Source organism: Somniosus microcephalus, chromosome 31 (assembly GCF_052327205.1).
Source record: "Somniosus microcephalus isolate GS21.2 chromosome 31, FLI_Smic_1.0, whole genome shotgun sequence".
Taxonomy (NCBI): domain Eukaryota; kingdom Metazoa; phylum Chordata; class Chondrichthyes; order Squaliformes; family Somniosidae; genus Somniosus; species Somniosus microcephalus.
The window spans coordinates 23,964,814-23,989,785 of record NC_141017.1 but is presented as its reverse complement, the minus strand read 5'-3'; the positions used below and the strand labels follow the sequence as shown (position 1 = coordinate 23,989,785).

At 51.2% G+C, this 24,972-nt stretch overlaps 1 protein-coding gene across 3 annotated transcripts in view; it reads left to right on the top strand.

Annotated features, from left to right (window-relative positions):
* LOC147097648 (uncharacterized) overlaps nucleotides 1-24,972 on the top strand; it is a 128,197-nt gene that overhangs the window by 23,618 nt on the left and 79,607 nt on the right. Inside the window, exon 2 of one of the 3 annotated variants that reach the window (XM_085971638.1) lies at nucleotides 11,374-17,370. The exons of the other annotated variants lie outside the window; for them this stretch is intronic. Within the exon in view, the coding sequence (XP_085827764.1) occupies nucleotides 12,112-13,311 (1,200 nt within the window). The 5' untranslated portion in view covers nucleotides 11,374-12,111 and the 3' untranslated portion in view covers nucleotides 13,312-17,370. Of the gene's footprint in view, nucleotides 1-11,373; nucleotides 17,371-24,972 lie in introns of those variants that run through there. 3 annotated transcript variants of the gene reach the window in all.

The window sequence follows — 24,972 nt, the reverse complement described above, 5'->3', positions numbered from 1 at the left end:
TGAGCGTGTGCGAGTGAGAGTGAGTGTGAGAGTGAGTGTGAGAGTGAGTGTGAGAGTGAGTGTGAGAGTGAGTGTGAGAGTGAGTGTGAGCGTGTGCGAGTGCGAGTGCGTGTGAGAGTGAGAGTGAGAGTGAGAGTGAGAGTGAGAGTGAGTGTGAGAGTGAGTGTGAGAGTGAGTGTGAGAGTGAGAGTGAGAGTGAGAGTGAGTGTGAGAGTGAGTGTGAGAGTGAGTGTGAGAGTGAGAGTGAGTGTGAGAGTGAGTGTGAGCGAGTGCGAGTGCGTGTGAGAGTGAGTGTGAGAGTGAGTGTGAGAGTGAGTGTGAGTGTGAGAGTGAGTGTGAGCGTGTGCGAGTGCGTGTGAGAGTGAGAGTGAGAGTGAGAGTGAGAGTGAGTGTGAGAGTGAGAGTGAGTGTGAGCGTGTGCGAGTGAGAGTGAGTGTGAGAGTGAGTGTGAGTGTGAGAGTGAGAGTGAGAGTGAGAGTGAGAGTGAGTGTGAGAGTGAGTGTGAGAGTGAGTGTGAGAGTGAGAGTGAGTGTGAGAGTGAGAGTGAGTGTGAGCGTGTGCGAGTGCGAGTGCGTGTGAGAGTGAGTGTGAGAGTGAGTGTGAGAGTGAGTGTGAGTGTGAGAGTGAGTGTGAGCGTGTGCGAGTGCGTGTGAGAGTGAGAGTGAGAGTGAGAGTGAGAGTGAGTGTGAGAGTGAGAGTGAGTGTGAGCGTGTGCGAGTGAGAGTGAGTGTGAGAGTGAGTGTGAGAGTGAGTGTGAGAGTGAGTGTGAGAGTGAGAGTGAGTGTGAGCGTGTGCGAGTGCGAGTGCGTGTGAGAGTGAGTGTGAGAGTGAGTGTGAGAGTGAGTGTGAGTGTGAGAGTGAGTGTGAGCGTGTGCGAGTGCGTGTGAGAGTGAGAGTGAGAGTGAGAGTGAGAGTGAGTGTGAGAGTGAGAGTGAGTGTGAGCGTGTGCGAGTGAGAGTGAGTGTGAGAGTGAGTGTGAGAGTGAGTGTGAGAGTGAGTGTGAGAGTGAGAGTGAGTGTGAGCGTGTGCGAGTGCGAGTGCGTGTGAGAGTGAGAGTGAGAGTGAGAGTGAGAGTGAGAGTGAGTGTGAGAGTGAGTGTGAGAGTGAGAGTGAGAGTGAGAGTGAGTGTGAGAGTGAGTGTGAGCGTGTGCGAGTGCGAGTGCGTGTGAGAGTGAGTGTGAGAGTGAGTGTGAGAGTGAGTGTGAGTGTGAGAGTGAGTGTGAGCGTGTGCGAGTGCGTGTGAGAGTGAGAGTGAGAGTGAGAGTGAGAGTGAGTGTGAGAGTGAGAGTGAGTGTGAGCGTGTGCGAGTGAGAGTGAGTGTGAGAGTGAGTGTGAGTGTGAGAGTGAGAGTGAGAGTGAGAGTGAGAGTGAGTGTGAGAGTGAGTGTGAGAGTGAGTGTGAGAGTGAGTGTGAGAGTGAGAGTGAGTGTGAGCGTGTGCGAGTGCGAGTGCGTGTGAGAGTGAGTGTGAGAGTGAGTGTGAGAGTGAGTGTGAGTGTGAGAGTGAGTGTGAGCGTGTGCGAGTGCGTGTGAGAGTGAGAGTGAGAGTGAGAGTGAGAGTGAGTGTGAGAGTGAGAGTGAGTGTGAGCGTGTGCGAGTGAGAGTGAGTGTGAGAGTGAGTGTGAGAGTGAGTGTGAGAGTGAGTGTGAGAGTGAGAGTGAGTGTGAGCGTGTGCGAGTGCGAGTGCGTGTGAGAGTGAGTGTGAGAGTGAGTGTGAGAGTGAGTGTGAGTGTGAGAGTGAGTGTGAGCGTGTGCGAGTGCGTGTGAGAGTGAGAGTGAGAGTGAGAGTGAGAGTGAGTGTGAGAGTGAGAGTGAGTGTGAGCGTGTGCGAGTGAGAGTGAGTGTGAGAGTGAGTGTGAGAGTGAGTGTGAGAGTGAGTGTGAGAGTGAGAGTGAGTGTGAGCGTGTGCGAGTGCGAGTGCGTGTGAGAGTGAGAGTGAGAGTGAGAGTGAGAGTGAGTGTGAGAGTGAGTGTGAGAGTGAGAGTGAGAGTGAGAGTGAGTGTGAGAGTGAGTGTGAGAGTGAGCGTGAGCGAGTGAGAGTGAGTGAGTGAGAGTGCGAGTGCGAGTGAGTGAGAGTGAGCGTGAGCGAGTGCGAGTGAGTGTGAGAGCGAGTGCGAGTGCGAGTGAGTGTGAGTGAGTGTGAGCGTGAGCGAGTGCGAGTGAGTGAGAGTGAGTGAGTGTGAGAGTGAGCGAGTGCGAGTGAGTGTGAGTGAGTGTGAGCGTGAGCGAGTGCGAGTGAGTGAGAGTGAGAGTGAGAGTGAGTGAGTGTGAGAGTGAGCGAGTGCGAGTGCGAGTGAGTGTGAGTGAGTGTGAGAGTGAGCGTGTGTGAGTGCGAGTGCGAGTGAGTTTGAGTGTGAGAGCGAGTGTGAGTGCGAGTGTAAGTGAGAGTGAGTGTGTGTGAGTGTGTGTGAGTGTGAGTGAGAGTGAGTGTGTGTTTGAGTGTGAGTGTGAGTGTGAGAGTGAGAGTGAGTGAGAGTGAGTGAGTGAGTGTGAGTGAGTGTGAGAGTGAGTGTGTGTGAGTGTGTGTGTGTGAGCGTGAGTGAGTGTGTGTGAGTGAGAGTGAGTGAGTGTGTTTGTGTGAGTGTGTGTGTTTGAGTGTGAGTGACTGAGTGTGACTGAGTGTGAGTGTGAGAGTGAGTGAGTGTGTGTGTGAGCGTGAGCGTGAGTGTGTGAGTGCGAGTGAGTGTGTTTGTGTGAGTGTGTGTGTTTGAGTGTGAGTGAGTGTGAGAGTGAGTGAGTGTGAGTGTGTGAGCGTGAGCGTGAGTGTGTGCGAGTGAGTGTGTTTGTGTGAGTGTGTGTGTTTGAGTGTGAGTGAGTGTGAGTGTGAGAGTGAGCGTGTGTGAGTGCGAGTGCGAGTGAGTGTGTTTGTGTGAGTGTGTGTGTTTGAGTGTGAGTGTGAGAGTGAGTGTGAGAGTGAGTGTGAGTGAGAGTGTGTTTGAGTGTGAGTGTGTGAGTGAGTGCGAGTGTGAGTGAGAGTGAGTGTGTTTGTGTGTGAGAGTGTGAGTGTATGAGTGAGTGTGAGTGTTTGAGTGTGTGAGTGAGTGTGTGCGAGTGTGAGTGAGTGAGTGTGTGTGTGTTTGAGTGAGAGTGAGTGAGTGTGTGAGTGAGAGTGAGTGTGAGTGTGTGTGAGTGTGAGTGCGAGTGAGAGTGTGAGTGTGAGAGTGAGCGTGTGTGAGTGCGAGTGCGAGTGAGTTTGAGTGTGAGAGCGAGTGTGAGTGCGAGTGTGAGTGAGAGAGTGTGTTTGTGTGTGAGAGTGTGAGTGTATGAGTGAGTGTGTGTGAGTTTGAGTGTGTGAGTGTGAGTGAGTGCGAGTGTGAGTGAGAGTGAGTGTGTGTGTGTGTGAGTGTGTGAGAGAGAGTGAGTGTGAGTGAGTGTGAGTGTGTGTGAGTGAGTGAGCGTGAGTGAGTGTGAGCGTGAGTGAGCGTGAGCGTGAGTGAGCGTGAGTGTGTGTGAGTGTGAGCGTGAGTGAGTGCGAGTGAGAGTGAGTGTGAGTGTGTGCGAGCGCGAGTGCGAGTGTTTGTGTGAGTGTGTGTTTGAGTGTGAGTGAGTGTGAGAGTGAGCGTGAGTGTGTGTGAGTGCGAGTGAGTGTGTTTGTGTGAGTGTGTGTTTGAGTGTGAGTGAGTGAGTGTGAGAGTGAGTGTGTGTGTGAGTGTGTGTGTGAGTGTGAGCGTTTGAGTGTGAGTGTGAGAGTGAGTGTGAGAGCGAGAGCGAGTGAGCGAGCGAGTGCGAGTGAGAGTGCGAGTGAGCGCGAGAGCGAGTGAGCGTGAGCGCGTGCGAGTGCGAGAGCGAGTGCGAGCGCGTGCGAGTGCGAGCGCGTGCGAGTGCGAGTGAGAGTGAGTGTGAGCGTGTGCGAGTGCGAGCGCGTGCGAGTGCGAGTGAGTGAGTGTGAGCGTGTGCGAGTGCGAGTGCGTGTGAGAGTGAGAGTGAGAGTGAGAGTGAGTGTGAGAGTGAGTGAGAGTGAGAGTGAGAGTGAGTGTGAGAGTGAGAGTGAGTGTGAGAGTGAGTGTGAGAGTGAGTGTGAGAGTGAGTGTGAGAGTGAGCGCGAGTGAGAGTGAGTGAGTGTGAGAGTGTGCGAGTGTGCGAGTGAGTGAGTGTGAGAGTGAGTGTGAGCGTGTGCGAGTGCGTGTGAGAGTGAGTGTGAGAGTGAGAGTGAGAGTGAGAGTGAGAGTGAGAGTGAGTGTGAGAGTGAGAGTGAGTGTGAGAGTGAGTGTGAGAGTGAGTGTGAGAGTGAGTGTGAGAGTGAGTGTGAGAGTGAGCGCGAGTGAGAGTGAGTGAGTGTGAGAGTGTGCGAGTGAGTGAGTGTGAGAGTGAGTGTGAGCGTGTGCGAGTGCGTGTGAGAGTGAGTGTGAGAGTGAGCGTGAGCGAGTGAGAGTGAGTGAGAGCGAGTGCGAGTGAGAGTGCGAGTGAGCGCGAGAGCGAGAGCGCGAGAGCGAGAGCGAGAGAGCGTGAGCGCGTGCGAGTGCGAGTGAGAGTGAGTGTGAGTGAGAGTGCGAGTGAGCGCGAGAGCGAGAGCGCGAGAGCGAGAGCGAGAGAGCGTGAGCGCGAGCGAGTGCGAGTGCGAGCGCGTGCGAGTGCGAGTGAGAGTGAGTGTGAGCGTGTGCGAGTGCGAGTGCGTGTGAGAGTGAGAGTGAGAGTGAGTGTGAGAGTGAGTGTGAGAGTGAGTGTGAGCGAGTGAGAGTGAGAGTGAGAGTGAGTGTGAGAGTGAGTGTGAGAGTGAGTGTGAGTGTGAGCGTGTGCGAGTGCGAGTGCGTGTGAGAGTGAGAGTGAGAGTGAGAGTGAGAGTGAGTGTGAGAGTGAGTGTGAGCGTGTGCGAGTGCGAGTGCGTGTGAGAGTGAGAGTGAGAGTGAGTGTGAGAGTGAGAGTGAGAGTGAGTGTGAGAGTGAGTGTGAGCGTGTGCGAGTGCGAGTGCGTGTGAGAGTGAGAGTGAGTGTGAGAGTGAGTGTGAGAGTGAGTGTGAGAGTGAGTGTGAGCGTGTGCGAGTGCGTGTGAGAGTGAGAGTGAGAGTGAGTGTGAGAGTGAGTGTGAGAGTGAGTGTGAGAGTGAGAGTGAGTGTGAGCGTGTGCGAGTGCGAGTGCGTGTGAGAGTGAGAGTGAGTGTGAGAGTGAGTGTGAGAGTGAGTGTGAGAGTGAGAGTGAGTGTGAGTGTGTGCGAGTGCGTGAGAGTGAGAGTGAGAGTGAGAGTGAGTGTGAGAGTGAGTGTGAGAGTGAGTGTGAGAGTGAGTGTGAGCGTGTGCGAGTGCGAGTGCGTGTGAGAGTGAGTGTGAGAGTGAGTGTGAGAGTGAGTGTGAGTGTGAGAGTGAGTGTGAGCGTGTGCGAGTGCGTGTGAGAGTGAGAGTGAGAGTGAGAGTGAGTGTGAGCGTGTGCGAGTGCGAGTGCGTGTGAGAGTGCGTGTGAGAGTGAGTGTGAGAGTGAGTGTGAGAGTGAGTGTGAGTGTGAGAGTGAGTGTGAGCGTGTGCGAGTGCGTGTGAGAGTGAGAGTGAGTGTGAGAGTGAGAGTGAGTGTGAGAGTGAGAGTGAGTGTGAGCGTGTGCGAGTGAGAGTGAGTGTGAGAGTGAGTGTGAGAGTGAGTGTGAGAGTGAGTGTGAGTGTGAGAGTGAGTGTGAGCGTGTGCGAGTGCGTGTGAGAGTGAGAGTGAGAGTGAGTGTGAGAGTGAGAGTGAGTGTGAGAGTGAGAGTGAGTGTGAGAGTGAGAGTGAGTGTGAGCGTGTGCGAGTGAGAGTGAGTGTGAGAGTGAGTGTGAGAGTGAGTGTGAGAGTGAGTGTGAGAGTGAGTGTGAGAGTGAGTGTGAGAGTGAGTGTGAGAGTGAGAGTGAGAGTGAGTGTGAGCGTGTGCGAGTGCGAGTGCGTGTGAGAGTGAGAGTGAGAGTGAGAGTGAGAGTGAGAGTGAGTGTGAGAGTGAGTGTGAGAGTGAGAGTGAGTGTGAGAGTGAGAGTGAGTGTGAGAGTGAGCGTGAGCGAGTGAGAGTGAGTGAGTGAGAGTGCGAGTGCGAGTGAGTGAGAGTGAGCGTGAGCGAGTGCGAGTGAGTGTGAGAGCGAGTGCGAGTGCGAGTGAGTGTGAGTGAGTGTGAGCGTGAGCGAGTGCGAGTGAGTGAGAGTGAGTGAGTGTGAGAGTGAGCGAGTGCGAGTGCGAGTGCGAGTGAGTGTGAGAGTGAGCGTGAGCGTGAGCGAGTGCGAGTGCGAGTGCGAGTGAGTGAGTGTGAGCGTGAGCGAGTGCGAGTGAGTGAGAGTGAGAGTGAGAGTGAGTGAGTGTGAGAGTGAGCGAGTGCGAGTGCGAGTGAGTGTGAGTGAGTGTGAGAGTGAGCGTGTGTGAGTGCGAGTGCGAGTGAGTGTGAGTGTGTGTGAGTGTGAGTGAGAGTGAGTGTGTGTTTGAGTGTGAGTGTGAGTGTGAGAGTGAGAGTGAGTGAGAGTGAGTGAGTGAGTGTGAGTGAGTGTGAGAGTGAGTGTGTGTGAGTGTGTGTGTGTGAGAGTGAGTGTGAGTGTGTGTGAGCGTGAGTGAGTGTGTGTGAGTGAGAGTGAGTGAGTGTGTTTGTGTGAGTGTGTGTGTTTGAGTGTGAGTGACTGAGTGTGAGTGAGTGTGAGAGTGAGTGAGTGTGAGTGTGAGCGTGAGCGTGAGTGTGTGCGAGTGAGTGTGTTTGTGTGAGTGTGTGTGTTTGAGTGTGAGTGAGTGTGAGTGTGAGAGTGAGCGTGTGTGAGTGCGAGTGCGAGTGAGTGTGTTTGTGTGAGTGTGTGTGTTTGAGTGTGAGTGTGAGAGTGAGTGTGAGAGTGAGTGTGAGTGAGAGTGTGTTTGAGTGTGAGTGTGTGAGTGAGTGCGAGTGTGAGTGAGAGTGAGTGTGTTTGTGTGTGAGAGTGTGAGTGTATGAGTGAGTGTGAGTGTTTGAGTGTGTGAGTGAGTGTGAGTGCGAGTGTGAGTGAGTGAGTGTGTGTGTGTTTGAGTGAGAGTGAGTGAGTGTGTGAGTGAGAGTGAGTGTGAGTGTGTGTGAGTGTGAGTGCGAGTGAGAGTGTGAGAGTGAGCGTGTGTGAGTGCGAGTGCGAGTGAGTTTGAGTGTGAGAGCGAGTGTGAGTGCGAGTGTGAGTGAGAGAGTGTGTTTGTGTGTGAGAGTGTGAGTGTATGAGTGAGTGTGTGTGAGTTTGAGTGTGTGAGTGTGAGTGAGTGCGAGTGTGAGTGAGAGTGAGTGTGTGTGTGTGTGAGTGTGTGAGAGAGAGTGAGTGTGAGTGAGTGTGAGTGTGTGTGAGTGAGTGAGCGTGAGTGAGTGTGAGCGTGAGTGAGCGTGAGCGTGAGTGAGCGTGAGTGTGTGTGTGTGAGCGTGAGTGAGTGCGAGTGAGAGTGAGTGTGAGTGTGTGCGAGCGCGAGTGCGAGTGTTTGTGTGAGTGTGTGTTTGAGTGTGAGTGAGTGTGAGAGTGAGCGTGAGTGTGTGTGAGTGCGAGTGAGTGTGTTTGTGTGAGTGTGTGTTTGAGTGTGAGTGAGTGAGTGTGAGAGTGAGTGTGTGTGTGAGTGTGTGTGTGAGTGTGAGCGTTTGAGTGTGAGTGTGTGAGTGAGTGCGAGTGTGAGTGAGAGCGAGTGTGTTTGTGTGTGAGAGTGTGAGTGTGAGTGCGAGTGTGAGTGAGTGAGTGTGAGTGTGAGAGTGAGAGTGAGAGAGAGTGAGAGAGAGTGAGTGTGAGAGTGAGTGTGAATGTGAGTGTGAGTGTGAGAGTGAGTGTGTGTGAGTGTGTGTGAGAGTGAGTGTGTGTGAGTGTGAGCGTGAGCGAGTGTGTGTGAGCGTGAGTGTGTGCGAGTGCGAGTGTGAGTGTGTTTACTGTTCAGGGACAACAGACAGGCTACGACTCCACTGGTGCCAGTTCCTGACCGTTCCTGATGTGGCTCAACACGGTGAGTATCAGCCGCGGGCCAACAGTGACCAGGGGCTGAGTGTCCCTTCTGTGTTAAGGCAATAGCTGGCCTGAGCTTGGGTTTCTATATAAAAACAAGCCCAGTGTGTGTTAATGTGCGAGTGTGTCCTCAGTCACAGTTCAGCTCCATGAATCATACCTTATATAACACACACTGCTGATCATTATGTAACTAAATGTCAAATGATGGTTCTTCTCATAAAACAAAACTTCCTTTCAAACCATGCCCCCGCACGCTGTGTTAATTCTGGTTATCCGCCTGTCCAACTTTCCAGTATCGATGTCAGAGTCTCGCTGCCACTGCGACCCGTTAATTCAATGGAAATAAAAGCAAGCGGCGAGATGTAAAACGGGCTGCCCATTCACTATCGCCCGCTGTACATTGTCCCACAATCTACCCCAACGAGTGGCACAGACAATCCCTCACTAGTTGGGATTTAGCAAACCTGCAATAAGATAAATGACCAGTTCGTCTACTTTTGGCTGAAGGAGGCAGGTGGCCAGGGCACTGGGGGAGAATGCCCCCCTTCTCCTCTTCGAATAACGTCACGGGAATCTTTAACATCCACCTGACGGGGCCTCGGGTTAACGTCTCACCCGAAAGACGGCACCTCCGACAGTGCGGTACTCCCTCAGCACTGCAGTGGGAGTGTCGGCCTAGATTATGGGCTCAATTCATAGAATCATGGAATGATACAGCGCAGTCGGAGGCCTTTCGGCCCATCATGCTCTTTGGTATTCAGTTAGTCCTGCTCCCCTGCTCTTTCCCCGTAGCCCTGTAAATGTTTTCCCATCAAGCATTTATCCAATTCTCTTTTGAAAGTCACTATTGAATCTGCTTCCGCTGTCCTTTCAGGCAGCGCATTCCAGATCACAACAACTCGCTGCGTAAAAGAGTTTTTCCTCATGTCACCTCTGGTTCTTTTGCCAATCACCTTAAATCTGTGTCCTCTGGTTACCGACCCGTCTGCCAATGGGAAACAGTTTCTCCTTACCCTATCAAAACCATTGAGTGCGGTTTCAACAGAGTGCTGCGAGTTGGGTGAGTCAGAGTTAGGTGAGGAGTGGAAGGAGCAGCTCCCTTGCTTCGCCTTTGTTTTTCCTAGCTTTTCACCCTGTAGCAAGAGGCCGGTGTCGGGAGCAGCAGTAGAGTGGTGAGTATTTAAACTCACTTTCGCGGGCTTTTTCTCAAAGGCTGGTCAATCTCGCAGACCGGCGGCTGCGTTCCAGAGCCACGCCACGATTCAAAAAGTGCCGCGGGCAAGAGGAAGCAGCTGATTGGGTGAGTATGTCCAGGTGAGTATTTATACTACTCTATCGTTTGACAGTTAAGGTAAAGTTTAGAAGGTCTTAATTTTTGTGGTTATAGTTTCTAAGGTCTCTGTTGTATATCGGGGAGTGCTAGTAACCAAGGGCCCTTGAGTATATCATTTAATTGTAGTGTAATTGGTGGTATTGACTTGATTTAATTTAATTTAAATTAATTGACCCCGTGGCATGCTCCTCCTGCACTATGTGGGAAATCAGGGAAACTTCCTGTGTCCTGACGACCATGTGTGCGGGAAGTGTATCCAGCTGCAGCTACTCGCAGACCGCATTGCGGCGCTGGAGCTGCGAATGGATACATACTGGAGCATTTGCAATGCTGAGAACGTCGTGGATATCATGTTTAATCAGTTGGTCACAGCGCAGGTAAAGGCTGCACAGGCAGGAAGAGAATGGGTGACTGCCAGGCAGAGTAGTAGGCGCAGGCAGGTAGTGCAGGGGTCCCCTGTGGCCATCCCCCTTTCAAACAGATATACCAATTTGGATATTGTTGAGGGAGATGGCTTATCGGGGGAAGGCAGCAGCAGCCAACTTCCTGGCACCGTGGGTGGTTCTGCTGCACAGGACGGGAGGAAAAAGAGCAGGAGAGCTATAGTGATAGGGGATTCTATTGTAAGGGGAATAGATAGGGGTTTCTGCGGCCACAAACGAGACACTAGGATGGTATGTTGCCTCCCTGGTGCAAGGGTCAAGGATGTCTCGGAACGGCTGCAGGGCATTCTGGAGGGGGAGGGTGAACAGCCAGTTGTCGTGGTACATATAGGTACCAACGATATAGGTAAAAACCGGGATGAGGTCCTAAAAGCTGAATATAGGGAGTTAGGAGGTAAATTAAAAAATAGGACCTCAAAGGTAGTAATCTCAGAATTGCTACCAGTGCCACATGCTAGTCAGAGTAGAAATAGAAGGATATTTCAGATGAATACGTGGCTAGAGGAATGATGCAAGGGGGAGGGATTCAAATTTTTTGAGGATGTAACTGGTAGAATAGATAAGGGAGAACCAGTGGATGTGGTGTATTTGGACTTTCAGAAGGCTTTCGATAAGGTCCCGCATAAGAGATTAGCATGTAAAGTTAAAGCACATGGGATTGGGGGTAAGGTACTGACTTGGATAGAGAACTGGTTGGCAGACAGGAAGCAAAGAGTTGGAATAAACAGGTCTTTCTCCGAGTGGCAGGCAGTGACTAGTGGGGTACCGCAGGGATCGGTGCTAGGACCCCAGCTATTCACAATATATATTAATGATCTAGACGAGGGAACTAGATGTAATATCTCCAAGTTTGCAGATGACACAAAGCTGGGTGGGCGTGTGTGCTGTGAGGAGGATGCAGAGAACTCCAGTATGATTTGGACAGGTTGGGTGATTGGGCAGATGCATGGCAGATGCAGTATAATGTGGATAAATGCGAGATTATCCACTTTGGTGGCAAAAACAGGAAGGCACATTATTATCTGAACGGCAATAGATTGGGAGAAGGGGAAGTGCAACGAGACCTGGGTGTCCTTGTGCACCAGTCACTGAAGGTAAGCATGCAGGTGCAGCAGGCGGTTAAGAAGGCAAATGGTATGTTGGCCTTCATAGCGAGAGGATTTGAGTACAGGAACAAGGATGTCTTGCTGCAGTTGTACAGGGCCTTGGTGAGACCACACCTTGAGTATTGTGTGCAGTTTTGGTCGCCTTATCTGAGGAAGGATGTTCTTGCCATGGAGGGAGTGCAGCGAAGATTCACCAGACTGATACCTGGGATGGCAGGAATGACGTATGAGGAGAGATTGGGTCGATTGGGCTTATATTCGCTGGAGTTTAGAAGAATGAGAGGGGATCTCATTGAAACTTATAAAATTCTAACAGGACTAGACAGACTAGATGCAGGAAGGATGTTCCCGATGGCAGGGGAGTCCAGAACCAGTGGGCACAGTCTAAAGATAAGGGGTAAGTCATTTAGGACAGAGATGAGGAGGAATTTCTTCACCCAGAGAGTGGTGAACCTGTGGAATTCTCTACTATAGTGTATGTACCTTTAAGAGAGAACTACTTTTACAGCTCCTGTATACTGTAGTACTGGCAGTGACCACACCTGTATATAAGCCTTGAGCATGCCTCTGTACTGTTAGTCTTTAGACTACCCTCCTCCAGTAAACACCTGTTGATTGTTAATTTACAGCCTCCGTCTAGTTATTGGAAAACATCATACTTTAAGAATCACGGATTCAACAGTGGCGACGAGGTCGAATCGAATCTACCTGCAACTCAGCATTTCCTTTCAAGGATTCGCTCCGGGAGGACGGTGGAAGAAAGTCGAGGCCAGAAGCACGGGCGTCGACCACGAGCAACCGCCCAGTCATCCGGCAGAGAGTGAACATCGCAGGGGAGGCTGTTGAGAGCTGGGCTTGGTTCTCCAGCCACGACGATCCAGCAACAGACTGGCAACAGGTACAGCGCAGACCCTTCCCGGACAGCGGCGGCTGGAGCCGACCGACGGCACAGAAAAGGCCGAGCAGCGTCGACGGGGTAAGAGAGAGGGTGAAGCGCACAGGGCGCAGCCGGGGGTTGAAGACCGAGCGGCGCCGACGGAAAACAAAAAAAAAGAGAGAGAGGGTAAAGCACAGCCGGGGTTCAGGACCAAGCGGCGGCAATGAGAGAGACGCACAGGAGAAGGCGCAGAGCGCAGCCAGGGCTCAAGGGCTGAGCGGCGTCCGCGGGGAAAGAAAGGAAGCGCGGGAGACGCCATTGAGCCGCGGAGAAGAAGGGAGAGTGCGGGAGACGCCATTTTAGAAGCCGCAGTGGAGAAGAAGGGCGAGCGTGGGAAGAAAGGAAAGCGCGGGAGACGCCATTTTGTGCCAGCGGAGAAGAAGGGAGAACGTGGGAGACGCCATTTTAGACAGTTTAACCACACCCAGGGATGCCGAAGAGTGGCAGTGTCACTGCGTTCGACAATGAAGTCGAAGATTGGGCGACATATGTGGAACACATTGAGGTGTACTGCAAGGCGAATGAAGTGCCAGATGCTAGGAAAGCACTGGTTTTGTTGAATTCCATGGGTGCAAAAACTTATGGCTTACTGCGAAACCTAATAACCCCAGAGAAGCCAGTGGATAAGAATTTCGAAAGCATAGTGGAAATCCTGCAGGACCACTTAAACCCCACACCGCTGCTGATAGCAGAAAGATTTAAGTTCCACAAAAGGAACCAGCATAAAGATGAAAGTAATGCTGAGTACTTAACGGAACTGCGCAAGCTATCGAAACACTGCCAGTTTGGAGTGGGACGAGCAGATACGTTAAGGGACAAGTTTGTGTGTGGGCTTCAAAGTGAAGGAACCCAGAAACGGCTTCTATCAGAAAAGGATCTTACGCTGGACAAGGCTTTCAGCATGGCAGTATCACACGAAGCAGCCGCACGGGGCGCTGCAGAGATACAACGGAGACCGCAAGAATATGGCACCAATGAAATGTCATATGGAGCAGGGAAGTGTTATCGCTGCAGCAGAACAACACACGACCAGAAGGATTGTTGGTTCAAGGACCAAGTGTGCAGACAGTGTGGAAAAGCAGGACACATAGCAAGAATCTGCAGGTCAGGGAAGAAAACCAGCAGCAAGAAATCTCCACAGAAGTACAAAAAGGTACATAAGGTGATGGACAGTAGTTCAGACGAACAGAAAAGTGATACAGGCTCCGGAAGCAAGGAGCTGGGTTGTCTGAAACTACATAAGGTAATCAAAATGGAGGATCACCAGACTATCTGGGTCACGCTCAGGATAGACGGAGTCCAAGTGAAAATGGAATTGGACATAGGATCAGCCCTAACAGTCATAAACCGAAGGGACTACAAGCGGCTATTTTCACATATACCCTTAAACGCTACAGAGATTGTCTTGAAGACGTACACGGGGCAAAAAGTCTACCCCAAAGGAAAAATAAGGGTGAACGTGATATACAAAGGCCAGGAAATACCCAAAATGGACCTATATGTATTGCCAGATGGAGGACCACCACTACTAGGACGTGAATGGATCCGGAAGATACAATTAGATTGGCATTCCATACAGGCACTGAAGGTTGAGGCCCTTAGTAGGGGGGTCAATAACAAGGGGGCATAGATTCAGGGTAAGGGGCAGGAGATTTAGAGGGGATTTGAGGAGGAACTTTTTCACCCAGAGGGTGGTTGGAATGTGGAACTCAATGCCTGAAAGGGTGGTAGAGGCAGGAACCCTCACAACATTCAAGAAGCATTTGGATGAGCACTTGAAATGCCATTGCATACAAGGCTATGGACCAAATGCTGGAAAATGGGATTAGACTGGACAGGGATGGATGGGCGGCGCAGACACGATGGGCCGAAGGGCCTCTTTCTGTGCTGTAAAACTCTATGGGCTAGATTTTCAGTTGCTTGCGCCAGCAGTTAGCGCCTTAAGAGAAGTGATTTTCGGGCGCTATGCGTGTAGCGCCTGGGCGCAGCGCAGTTTGCGCCCCGCCCCAAATTAAGTTGCCCGTTAGCGCCGGCGCAAAGTTTAGCGGCCGCCCGGATGCGCGCGCAGAAAATGACGTCACATCCTCGTGCAACGCCCTTTGGCCGCCCCGACTCCAAACTTCAGTCGGACCGCCCCATTGTGCGCCTGGCGTCCAGAGCGTTTGTAAAATGGAACGCAACACACCCTGGGGAGCGCAAATTAAAGGGCACTCGTACAAAAGGCACTCTGCATGTGTTGTGTGGAAGTAAGCTGTGTGTTGTTCTGAACGGCCTATTTATGTTTCCGGGCACCAACCAATCAATCAATCAATCAATCATTCCTCCTCCTCCTCCTCCTCCTCCTCCTCCTCCTCCTCCTCCTCCTCCTCCTCCTCCTCCTCCTCCTTCCTCTCTCTCTCCCCCCCCCCCCCCCCGTTTCACCCCAGACTTTGCATTTGAAAAAAATACATGCACCCTTCCCCTTTAAGAGCTCACTGGCACCAGAGTGTCTGCCGTGCGCTGCGCCCGAGCTCGGGTGTTGCGCTCTCCACCGCCGGCTTAGCGCCTAAAGATACTAGTGGAACGCCTCTTTTAGCGCTCCACCAACCTCTTAGGGCGAAGCCACTGAATTTCCGGCAACGGGGCGCTACTTTGGGGCGGGCGATAACTTCGGGCGGGCGCTAAGCTTAGCGCCCCAAAACTGTCTATACTGAAAATCTAGCCCCATGACTCTAAAAAGGATGATGACGTCACACCTGGACGACTGTCAAAAATGCTAACTGACGCACAAGAAGTGTTCCAGGAGGGACTCGGAACACTAAAAGGCATAACAGCGATGATTAAAATAGAGGAATATGCAAGCCCAATGTTTTTTAAGGCCAAACCGGTGCCTTATGCGATTCGCCCAGCCGTCGAAGCAGAGCTGGAAGGTTTGGAACGTTCAGGAGTACTGTCCAAAGTGGACTGGAGCGAGTGGGCTACACCCATCGTTCCTGTAATGAAGAGGTCGTTGAGTAATACGCCTGGGGAACCAAAGAAGGTCCGCATCTGTGGGGATTTTAAGGTGACAGTGAACCCAGTCCTTCACACGGTACAATATCCGCTTCCACGGATTGAGGATATTTTCGCCTCACTATCTGGAGGTAAACGCTTCACTAAGATTGATCTGGCCCAGGCGTACCTGCAAATGGAGGTAGAAGAAGCCTCGAAACAATACCTCACGATCAACACTCATAAAGGTCTCTACCAATACAACCGGCTGGTGTTCGGGGTAGCATCGGCTCCGGCTATTTGGCAAAGGGCAATGGATCAAGACCCAGTGTTATTTGGACGACATCCTGGTCACGGGCGAAAATGACAGTGATCACCTCGCCAACCTGGAGAAGGTGCTCACTAGATTAAAGGAATATGGGCTACGAGCTAATCGCCACAAGTGCGAGTTTTTCCAGAAGCAGATCTCGTATTGTGGCCACGTCATTGATGAAGAGGGGTTACATAAGTCCCCTGAAAAGATTGAGGCAGTAGTCAAGGCTCCAGCACCGGAAAATGTGTCACAACTGAGGTCGTTCCCGGGCTGGTGAACTACTACCATAAGTTCTTACTAAATTTGTCTACAGTATTACACCCACTGAACACCCTACTGCAAACGGGGGTACCATGGAAGTGGAATGACAAATGTAAACGAGCTTTCCAGAAGTGCAAAGAATTGATCACATCAAAAGAGGTGTTGGCCCATTTCAACCCAGCACTACCAATTCGGTTGGCGTGTGATGCATCACCCTATGGTATTGGAGCGGTGCTATCGCACAAATTCCCAGACAGGTTGGAGAGGCCAGTAGCCTTTGCGTCTCGGTCACTAACCTCAGCCGAGCGCAACTACGCCCAGATTGACAGGGAGGCCCTCAGCCAAATATGGGGAGTAAAAAAATTCAACCACTATCTGCATGGGCAGAAGTTCACCTTGCTGACTGACCACCAACCACTTGTCTCCATCTTTAATCCAAAGAAGGGCGTTCCGGTGATGACTGCACAACGGCTACAAAGATGGTCCCTTTTTCTAGGGGCGAACCAATATGAAATAGAGTATAAGGGCACAAAACAGCATGGAAACGCTGATGGGCTATCACGCCTGCCACTGCCTACTGTGGAGGAAGCACCAGCAGTGGACCCTATCGAAATATTTTATTCGTCGATAATTGAATGCTTGCCAGTAACTAACGTGGATATAGAGAAGGAGACCTGAAATGATCCGACACTGTCTCGGGTATATGATTTGACGGTGAAGGGATGGCCAACACATGGCAACTCACTGTTGCCAGCATTCTCATCCAGAAGAGAACAGCTGTCAGTATGCCAGGGGACAGTGATGTGTGGATCCCGAGTGGTAATTCCACCCAAGTTAAGGGAGAGAGTGCTCAATGAGCTTCACGAAGGCCATCTGGGAGGGGTGAAAATGAAAAGCCTTGCTAGGGCTTATGTGTGGTGGCCGGGGATCGATCAACAAATCGAGGACCTAACAAAGAGCTGCTCAGGATGCCAGAAGGTCCAAAATGCACCACCACATGCCCCCCTACACCCATGGGAGTGGCCCTCCTCGCCATGGCAACAGGTACATATTGATTTTGCTGGTCCATTCATGGACTCAATGTTCTTAATAGCAGTGGATGCGCACTCGAAATGGCCTGAGGTGATCAAAATGTCCTCCACCACTACAGAGAAAACGATTGCAGTCCTACGGACCATATTTGCCAGGAACGGCTTGCCAGAGCAGATTTGCTCTGATAACGGACCACAGTTTGTGTCCGAAGATTTTCGGAAATTTATGAGAAGGAATGGGGTAAGGCATTACACATCCGCCCCGTATCATCCAGCCACAAATGGATTGGCTGAGAGGTTCGTACAAATCTTTAAAAAGGCAGTGAGGGCCATGTGCGACGATGACATTCCACTACAGCATAAGGTGGACAATTTCCTGTTAGCCTACAGAAATGCGACACATGCAGTTACCAACCAGACCCCGGCCATGATGTTCTTTAACCGAAGGTTGAGATCTCGTCTGGATTTGCTCAGACCAAATGTGCGAAGAAATGTTGAGGATAAGCAAATTCCAGCACATCAATGAGAAGCCGACAAGGAGCTTCAATGTAGGACAACCAGTCTTGGCCCGTGACTACCGAACAGAGAAATGGCAGCCCGGAACGATATGCACACGGCAGGGACCACTAATGTACACAGTGGATGTCGGGGAGAACATTGTGAGACGCCACGTCGACCAGATCCTAGCGTCACAGGAACGAGTCAACCCCATGTCTCGTGTACCTGGGGATGAACCCGACATACCGGTAGCATCTACCTCAGAAACAGTAGCAGCGGAAACTGATGAACTAACCGACGAAAGGGGGCCAGAATCGCCTCCGCACCAAGAACAAGAACCTCAGGAAAGGCGCTATCCAGAAAGGATCAGGAAGCCACCCCAAAGACTGAATCTATAAATGGACTATTTCAGTTTAATGTGCGTGTTAACTGTTATTTGAATGTTATGGGTACTGTTAATCTAAAAGGGGAGGAATTGTAGTGTATGTACCTTTAAGAGAGAACTACTTTTACAGCTCCTGTATACTGTAGTACCGGCAGTGACCACACCTGTATATAAGCCTTGAGCATGCCTCTGTACTGTTCCCTCCTCCAGTAAACACCTGTTGATTGTTAATTTACAGCCTCCGTCTAGTTATTGGAAAACATCATACTTTAAGAATCACGGATTCAACATCTACCACAGAAGGCAGTTGAGGCCAATTCATTAAATATATTTAAGAAGGAGATAGATATATTTCTTAAGGCTAAAGGGATCAAGGGATATGGGGAGAAAGCAGGGACAGGGTACTGAATTTGGATGATCAGCCATGATCTCATTAAATGGTGGAGCAGGCTCGAGGGGCCGAATGGCCTACTCCTGCTCCTATCTTCTATGTTTCTATGTTTCTATTCATGATTTTGAACTCTCTGTTAGCGGTCCTTGAACCCACGACCTTCTGAGACAAGAATGAAACCAAGTGAGTCAAGCTGGCAAGCGACACAGACTAACTCACTCCTATTTCAGCGTTCAGAATTCGCCGGAACCTTCTACCATCTGAAGAAACAACCTAAACATTCATTAATATTTCCCACTACACACAATTAATTCATTAAAATCTGCAAGGACAGCTGGGTCACTGCAGATCCATTTACATTTTAATTAATAAATTATTCATTTTTAATCCTTGCTAATTATGGAGCTGTAAATGAGTGCCATGAAATAAGAGAACGAGAAGTCAAAGTTGCAGGGCCTGTTATTGCTTTGAAGGATATAATTAGGCCCTATTTTCCCAATAGTCCTCCCTCACTGTAGTTGATTTTCAATAAGCCTGAGATTGTTGAGCCCGACACAGCATTAAGCCCTAGATTCGATCTCCAGCCTGTGCTAAATTAGCCCATTTCAGTTGGGTTAGCAGTTGGCCTGCTACAGTTGGCGTCCGAAAAAAAACTTGCATTTATACTGTGCCTTTCATGGCCTCAAGACTTATAAACTTAAGCTCATCCAAAACTCTGCTGCCTGCATCCATCTCGCACCAAGTCCTGTTCACCCCTTGTGCTCGCTGACCTACATTGGTTCCCGGTTCAACAACGCCTCAAGTTTATAATACTCATCCTTGTTTTCAAATCCCTCCATGGCCCTCGCCCCTCGCTATCTCTGTAACCTCCTCCAGCCCTACAACCCTCCGGGATCTCTGCGTTCCCGATTTTCATCGCTCCAAATTGGCGGCTGTGCCTTCAGCTGCCTGGGCCCTAATTCCCTCCCTAAACCTCTCCACCTCTCTCTCCTCCTTTAAGAGGCTCCTTAAAACCTACCTCTTTGACCAAGGTTTTGGTCACCTGTCCTAATATCTCCTTATGTGGCTCGGTGTCAAATTTTGCTTGATAATCGCTCCTGCAAAGCGCCTTGGGATGTTTTACTATGTTAAGGATGCTATATAAATGCAAGTTAGTCGAAGGGGTAGATATAAAGGATATAAAATTGTTTGCTGTTTCGGGTGCAGAGGGGAGTGGAGTGGAGGGGTGGGGAGGGGAGTGGAGGGGTGTGGAGGGTTGGGGAGGGGTATGGAGGGGAGTGGAGGGGTGTGGAGGGAAGTGGAGGGGCGGGAAGGGGAGTGGAGGGGTGTGGAGGGGAGTGGAGTGGTGTGGAGGGGAGTGGAGGAGTGGGAAGGGGAGGGGAGTGGAGGGGAGTGGAGGGGTGTGGAGGGGAGTGAAGGGGTGGGGAGGGGTGTGGAGGGGTGGGAAGGTGAGTGGAGGGATGTGGAGGGGCGGGGAGGGGAGTTGAGTGGTGGGAAGGGGAGTCGAGGGGAGGGGTGGGGAGGGCAGTGGAGGGGTGTGGGGGAGTGGAGGGGTGGGAAGGGGTGTGGAGAGGCGTGGAGGGGTGGTGTGGAGGGGAGTACAGGGGCGTGGCACTCTCCTACACCTCACCCATCATTGTGAGTTAAACAATTGGATTGTTAATCGCACCGCCAACTCACCTACTGACTATGGCCTGAACAACGTGGCCTGAACAACGACAAGACCTTGGACAACGTGGACTACTTTCCATACATCTTGAGCCTACTGTCAACAAGGACAGACTTCGATGACGAAGTCCAACACCGCCTTCAGTGTGCCAGTGCAGCCTTCGGTCGCTTGAGGAAGAGAGTGTTTGAAGACCAGGACCTCAAACCCGGCACTAAGCTCATGGTCTACAGGGCAGCAGTGATACCCACCCTGCTGTATGCCTCAGAGACATGGACCATGTACAGCAGGCACCTCAGAGCACTGGAGAGGTACCACCAATGCTGCCTCCGCAAGATCCTGCAAATCCATTGGCAGGATAGGTGCACCAACGTCAGTGTTCTCGCTCAGGCCAACATCCTCACCATCGAAGCTTTGACCGCGCTCGATCAGCTTCGATGGACAGGCCACATCGTCCGCATGCCCGATACGAGACTCCCAAAGCAAGCGCTCTACTCCGAGCTCCGGCACGGCAAGAGAGCCTCAGGTGGGCAGAGGAAACGCTTCAAGGGCACACCCTCAAAGCCTCCTTGAAAAAGTGCAACATCCCCACCGACACCTGGGAATCCCTGGCCCAAGACCGCACAAAGTGGAGGAGAAGCATCCGGGAAGGCGCCAAACACCTCGGGCTAGATTTAGTCAGTGTGGGCGGGCTGGGGTGTGTCAGGTGGAAATCGTGTCAGGACCCCGACTCCTAATTGAAGTGTTGAAAAAGTGGGATTTTCCCCTAATTGGGCAATTGATTTCCTGCGTGTGGGAACACCTGACCCAATGAGTCTTTTCATACAGAAAGTCGCCTCTGATGACGTCATCAATGCTGCTGGATTTAAGACCTGCAAGCAGCCTTGATTCCTCTGGAGACTGCAAAGGCTCTGCAAATTGTATGAAGGTGTTGATTTCCCGACAATGTCAACGATCAAGCAAGTGTGCTCCTCGATTTGATGAGCCCTCCCTCCAAGCTCTGGTGCACGGAGCCAGCTGTAATAAGGAGGTGCTGTTCCCTTCCTCAGGGAGAAAAAAGCCACCCCAGCAGACTAAAGCTGTGTGGCTGCAAGTGGCCTAGGAGGTCAACTCCATTTCGCTGAGCCGCAGAACCTGGCTGCAATGCAGGAAGAGGTTTCATGACCTTCTCCACACAGGAAAAGTGAGTTTGACTTTCCCATCACCCTCAATCTGATCCCCATCGCCTCTCCTCACCAGCACTCTGCTTTGCCAACCTCTTCCTCCACATGCCACTTGACACTTACATCCCTGCACCCTTACCCATTCCCTCTCTCTCGAAGGTCACATTCACTTAACTATTCGACCATGCAGCCCTCACACTCCCTATCACTGTGATGCCAGGACAACAACAACTTACAACACACAGGGAGGGCCCTTTGTCTCCTAACCATCTATGCTATGCATTCTCTACACTCACTCCTTCATTCTCACTCAAACTCCACTTGTGTCCCTCATTGCAGGAAAAGAGAGCCCACAATAAGAGGGAAAGAGCGAGGACAGGAGGAGGGCCACCCTCAGTAGCCCAGCTCACCGCCTCGGAGGAGGCGGCCCTGGAAATCGCCCGGATTGAGGAGGATTCCCAAGTGGGGGACAGACAGACGGGCGCATCACAGCAAGCTGGTGACAGAATAGTTTGGCATCTGTCTCATTGACATTGCATGAGTCACTGATGATGAATATCTGATGCTCTAACAGATTGACTTTTGATCATCTGCACTATTCAATGTTCATGTACCCTTGACCTCACATCTCTAACTCTTTCCTTTACTCCCCCACAGAACCATCGAAAGCCCCCGTCCCCACTGTCAAGGAGGAAGAGTCTGAGCTTCCAGACTCCTCAGAGGAAGCTGCAACCTCTGAGGGCACAGCCTCAGCAGAATTCAGCGCACCCAGCAACAGCGCAGACACTCACACCTTGGTGGGACCTTCGCGAGATAGAGTAGTGTTGGCACCTGGTGTATCGCAGCTCACAAGTGAGCATCAGCAGATGGTGGAGACAGGGACAGCAGTGGAGAGTCCTCGTCGGAGGGCGCAGGGCTCTGCCAGCTCAGCTCCGCTGCATGTCGATCCTGTGCCTCTGGGTCCATCCAGATCGACAGCGGTGCTGGAACTCCAGGAACAGGTGCAGGAATCTTTGGCAGGTTTTGTCTCCAGGGTCGCTGTGAGTGTCGAGCGAATGGAGGAGTCCATCGCAAACATGAGCAGAGCCTTTGTGGAGGCATTGGCGCATGAACGCATCACCACGGAAAGGATGGCAACCTCCGTGGAAAGGATGGTTACGGTAGACGAGAGGATGGCTATGGCCATGGAGGAGCTAAGTCGCCAGAGTGCAGAAAACATGGTCATTGTTCAGAATAGACTGACATCTCTTCAGGAGCAAAGGTCAGCTACTGAGCATAGAAACCAGACCTTCATGGAAGTCCTCTGGAGTCGGACTTCCAGTGCAGAAACGGGTCCCAATGGCCCCCCTGAAGTGCAGCAAGGTGCTGTCCAGCCACTTGCTAGCTCTGAAGTGGGGCTGACCCATGAGAGGGATGTTGGTGGCAGACAACAAGGAAGTGGGGGCTCCTCTCCAAGCGCTCAAACGACCATGCCACTGCAAAGCCCTCAGTCAGAGCCCCACCAGAGTCCTCACCCAACTGAGATGGGCGTCTCATCGCCTGCACAGCCGCAGGAGAAGCAGACTGTTGACGAGCCCTCACAGGTTCGCAACCCCAGAGGACAGCCGCCAAAGGTGTCGAGACAGGAGCAGCAAGAAAGTGAGCAAGGGGCCTCCACATCTGCTGAAGCCACGGGGGAAGTACCACGTAGGAGCACGCGGAAGAGGAAGATAATGCACAAGTAGTCACAAGGGTAGTCACTTGGGTGTTATGTTGTGTTTATTTTTGAAATGCCACCAGTTGCTTGTTGTGATAAAAAAAATTCTGATGGCAAACTGTTGAAGTTGTGGCCTGTGTCATTTCGCAAATGGGACTTCCGCATTGAGGGCTTAGAGCGACTTGCAATTGTCAGAGTGATAGGAATCCGCAGGTTCTTGTCCATTGTCGATGCTCTGGTAAGAAGGTGCAAGGCAAAAGTGTTTGATTGTGCAGGCTAAACAAATGTGACCAACATGAGTGCGTCCCTTGCATCCCGGGCAGCAATATGGCTGTGCTCTGGCGACTTCTGGCCTGTGCATCTTCAGGTGGGTGACTAGCAGCTTGGCGCTCCTGTTGATGTTCCTGCTGTTGGTGCTGCTGTTGCTCATGGTTCTGCTGCTGCCGCGGCTGGTCTTCATCCGAATCTGATGTCCAGGAGGAAAGGAATTAAATGGTCGCCATGCTTCTGGTATATGCCTCAGTTGAGGAGGCGCTTAGTCAAGGTGGGGAGAGGGGTTTCCCAGGAGGTCACACTGGAGATGGGTGTCAGGCTCCAAATTTCCACAACAATGAGTATGCCTGCTAAAAGTTCCCCCAGACCTGAAACAACAAGGTTCTGCCACCTGCAAATGATCATTGGTGAAAACTCCTTTGTAATGGTGGAGCTGCAGCTGTTAGTAAACAATCCACTTGTGCGGCCGCCAGGATTACCTGGCGTGTTCCAGAGGAGGCGTGAGGGACGGGGGGATGACTAAAAATCGGAAAGGCCTCTCAAAATGGGATTATAGAGGCTATTAAATGGTTGTTAAGGGCCTTAAGGGTCTATCCCGCCTCTTGGAGGCGGGATGGAAAGGGGGTCAGAAAACATGCTTTTGGGAAAATTGCTCGGAGGCGGGATCGGGCCCGCCTGCCATTTTTGGCGATTTTAACAACTCACGCGTCCAATCCCGCCTCCTCGGGCCTGGCAAAATCGAGCCCCTCGAGTCTCTTCACCGGGAGCAAGCAGAAGCCAAGCGCAAACAGCAGAAGGAGCGCACGTCAACCCAAGCACCCCACTCCACCCGTCCCTTCAACCACCATCTGCCCCACCTGTGACAGAGACTGTAGGTCCCGCATTGGACACATCGGTCACCTGAGAACGCATTTTTAATGTGGAAGCAATTCATCCTCAGTTCCGAGGGACGGCCTAAGAAGAAGAAGACGGCCTGAAGTACGCCTCCACGTCCTAAAGTGGCTACAAATATAAATTGCTTGCTCTCACTTTATCCCCTTAATGTATAATTCTCCTATCACTCTCTTGAACTTCAAGCTTGTCCTCACCTCACCACAGCTCACTGATTTATCGCATTTATTCCTGTAAAACTAGGGGGCCCCTGGGCTTTTTCCCTTCACTCAGGTTTATCAAAGAACTGATGATATCACACGTTCTATTACTCATGTACATTGGGGCCTAGCTAGACTTGAAGCCTTGTTGAGTGATATATTCAATGATGTGCTTTTAAACAAATTCCTTTATACCCTGCGTTAAAAAGGATCAAAAGATCCCTCATTCTAACAACACCTATTTGTATGTTGTACATCTATTTTGTTTCAGTTTAATAGAAGTGATAGATAGGGGCTCAACTCTGGTTGAAGGTATTCGTAGAGATTTCATCACGTGACCTCGTGCGGCCTACCTCTCTAACCGGTCAAGTAGCCTTTTTCCCCATCTCCAATATTTTTAGAGCCAATAAATGAAAATGTTCAAAGAAAACGTTGACAAAAAACCCAATGATCTAAGATTTTTCTCCAGGGTTGCTCGTGGCGGTGTCCAGGATATTAATTTTCAATTCCTGGGGACTCCAGGACAATCCTGGAGGGTTGGTGACCCCGGTGACCGAGCTACAGACGTGGCTGATTGGGCAGCACGCTCGCCACTGAGTCAGAAGGTTGTGGGTTCAGAGTCTCCGCTCCAGAGGCTGGCACTTCACCGTAATACTGAGGGAGCGCTGCGCTGTTGGAAGGTGCCATCTTTCGGATGAGAGGTTACACTGAGGCCCCGTCTGCCCTGTTGGACGACGTAAAAGATCCCACGGCGGCTGATCTGGTCATCATCACATTGCCGTTTGTGGGAGTTTGCTGCGGGCAAATTGGCTGCCGCGTTTCCCGCATTACAATAGTGACTCCACTTCGAAAAGTACTTCATTGGCTGTAATGTGCTTGGGGACATCCTGACGTCCTGAAAAGCAAGCTTCATCATTTTCCTTCCCACCTCTAACCGTTCCTTATTCCTTTCTTCTGTTTATGTGTGTTACATCCCAAAAGTTTTTTGCTCTGGTGAAATTTAAGCGAAATGCTATAATTTGAAGCCAGGGTAACTATTAAGGGACTTGCACAACACTCGTCCCATCCCAGAGTTCCATAGGAAAACACTAGGTGGAGCCATGCCACATCGGTAACAGCATTTATTGAAAAAAGAAAGACTTGCATTTATATAGTGCCTTTCACGACCACCGGACCTCTCAGAGCGCTTTACAGCCAATGAAGTACTTTTTGAAGTGTAGTCACTGTTGAAACGGGGCAGCCAATCTGCGCACAGCAAGCTCCCACAAACAGCAATGTGATAACGACCAGATAATCTGTTTTTGTTATGTTGGTTGAGGGATAAATATTGGCCAGGACACCGGGGATAACTCCCCCTGCTCTTCTTTGAAATAGTGCCGTGGGATCTTTTACATCCACCCGAGAGAGCAGACGGGGCCTGGGTTGAACATCTCCACTGAAAGACGGCACCTCCGACAGTGCAGCACTCCACTGGAGTGTCAGCCTAGCTTTATGTGCTCAAGTTCCATGGAGTAGGACTTGAACCCACAACCTTCTGACTCAGAAGGCAAGTG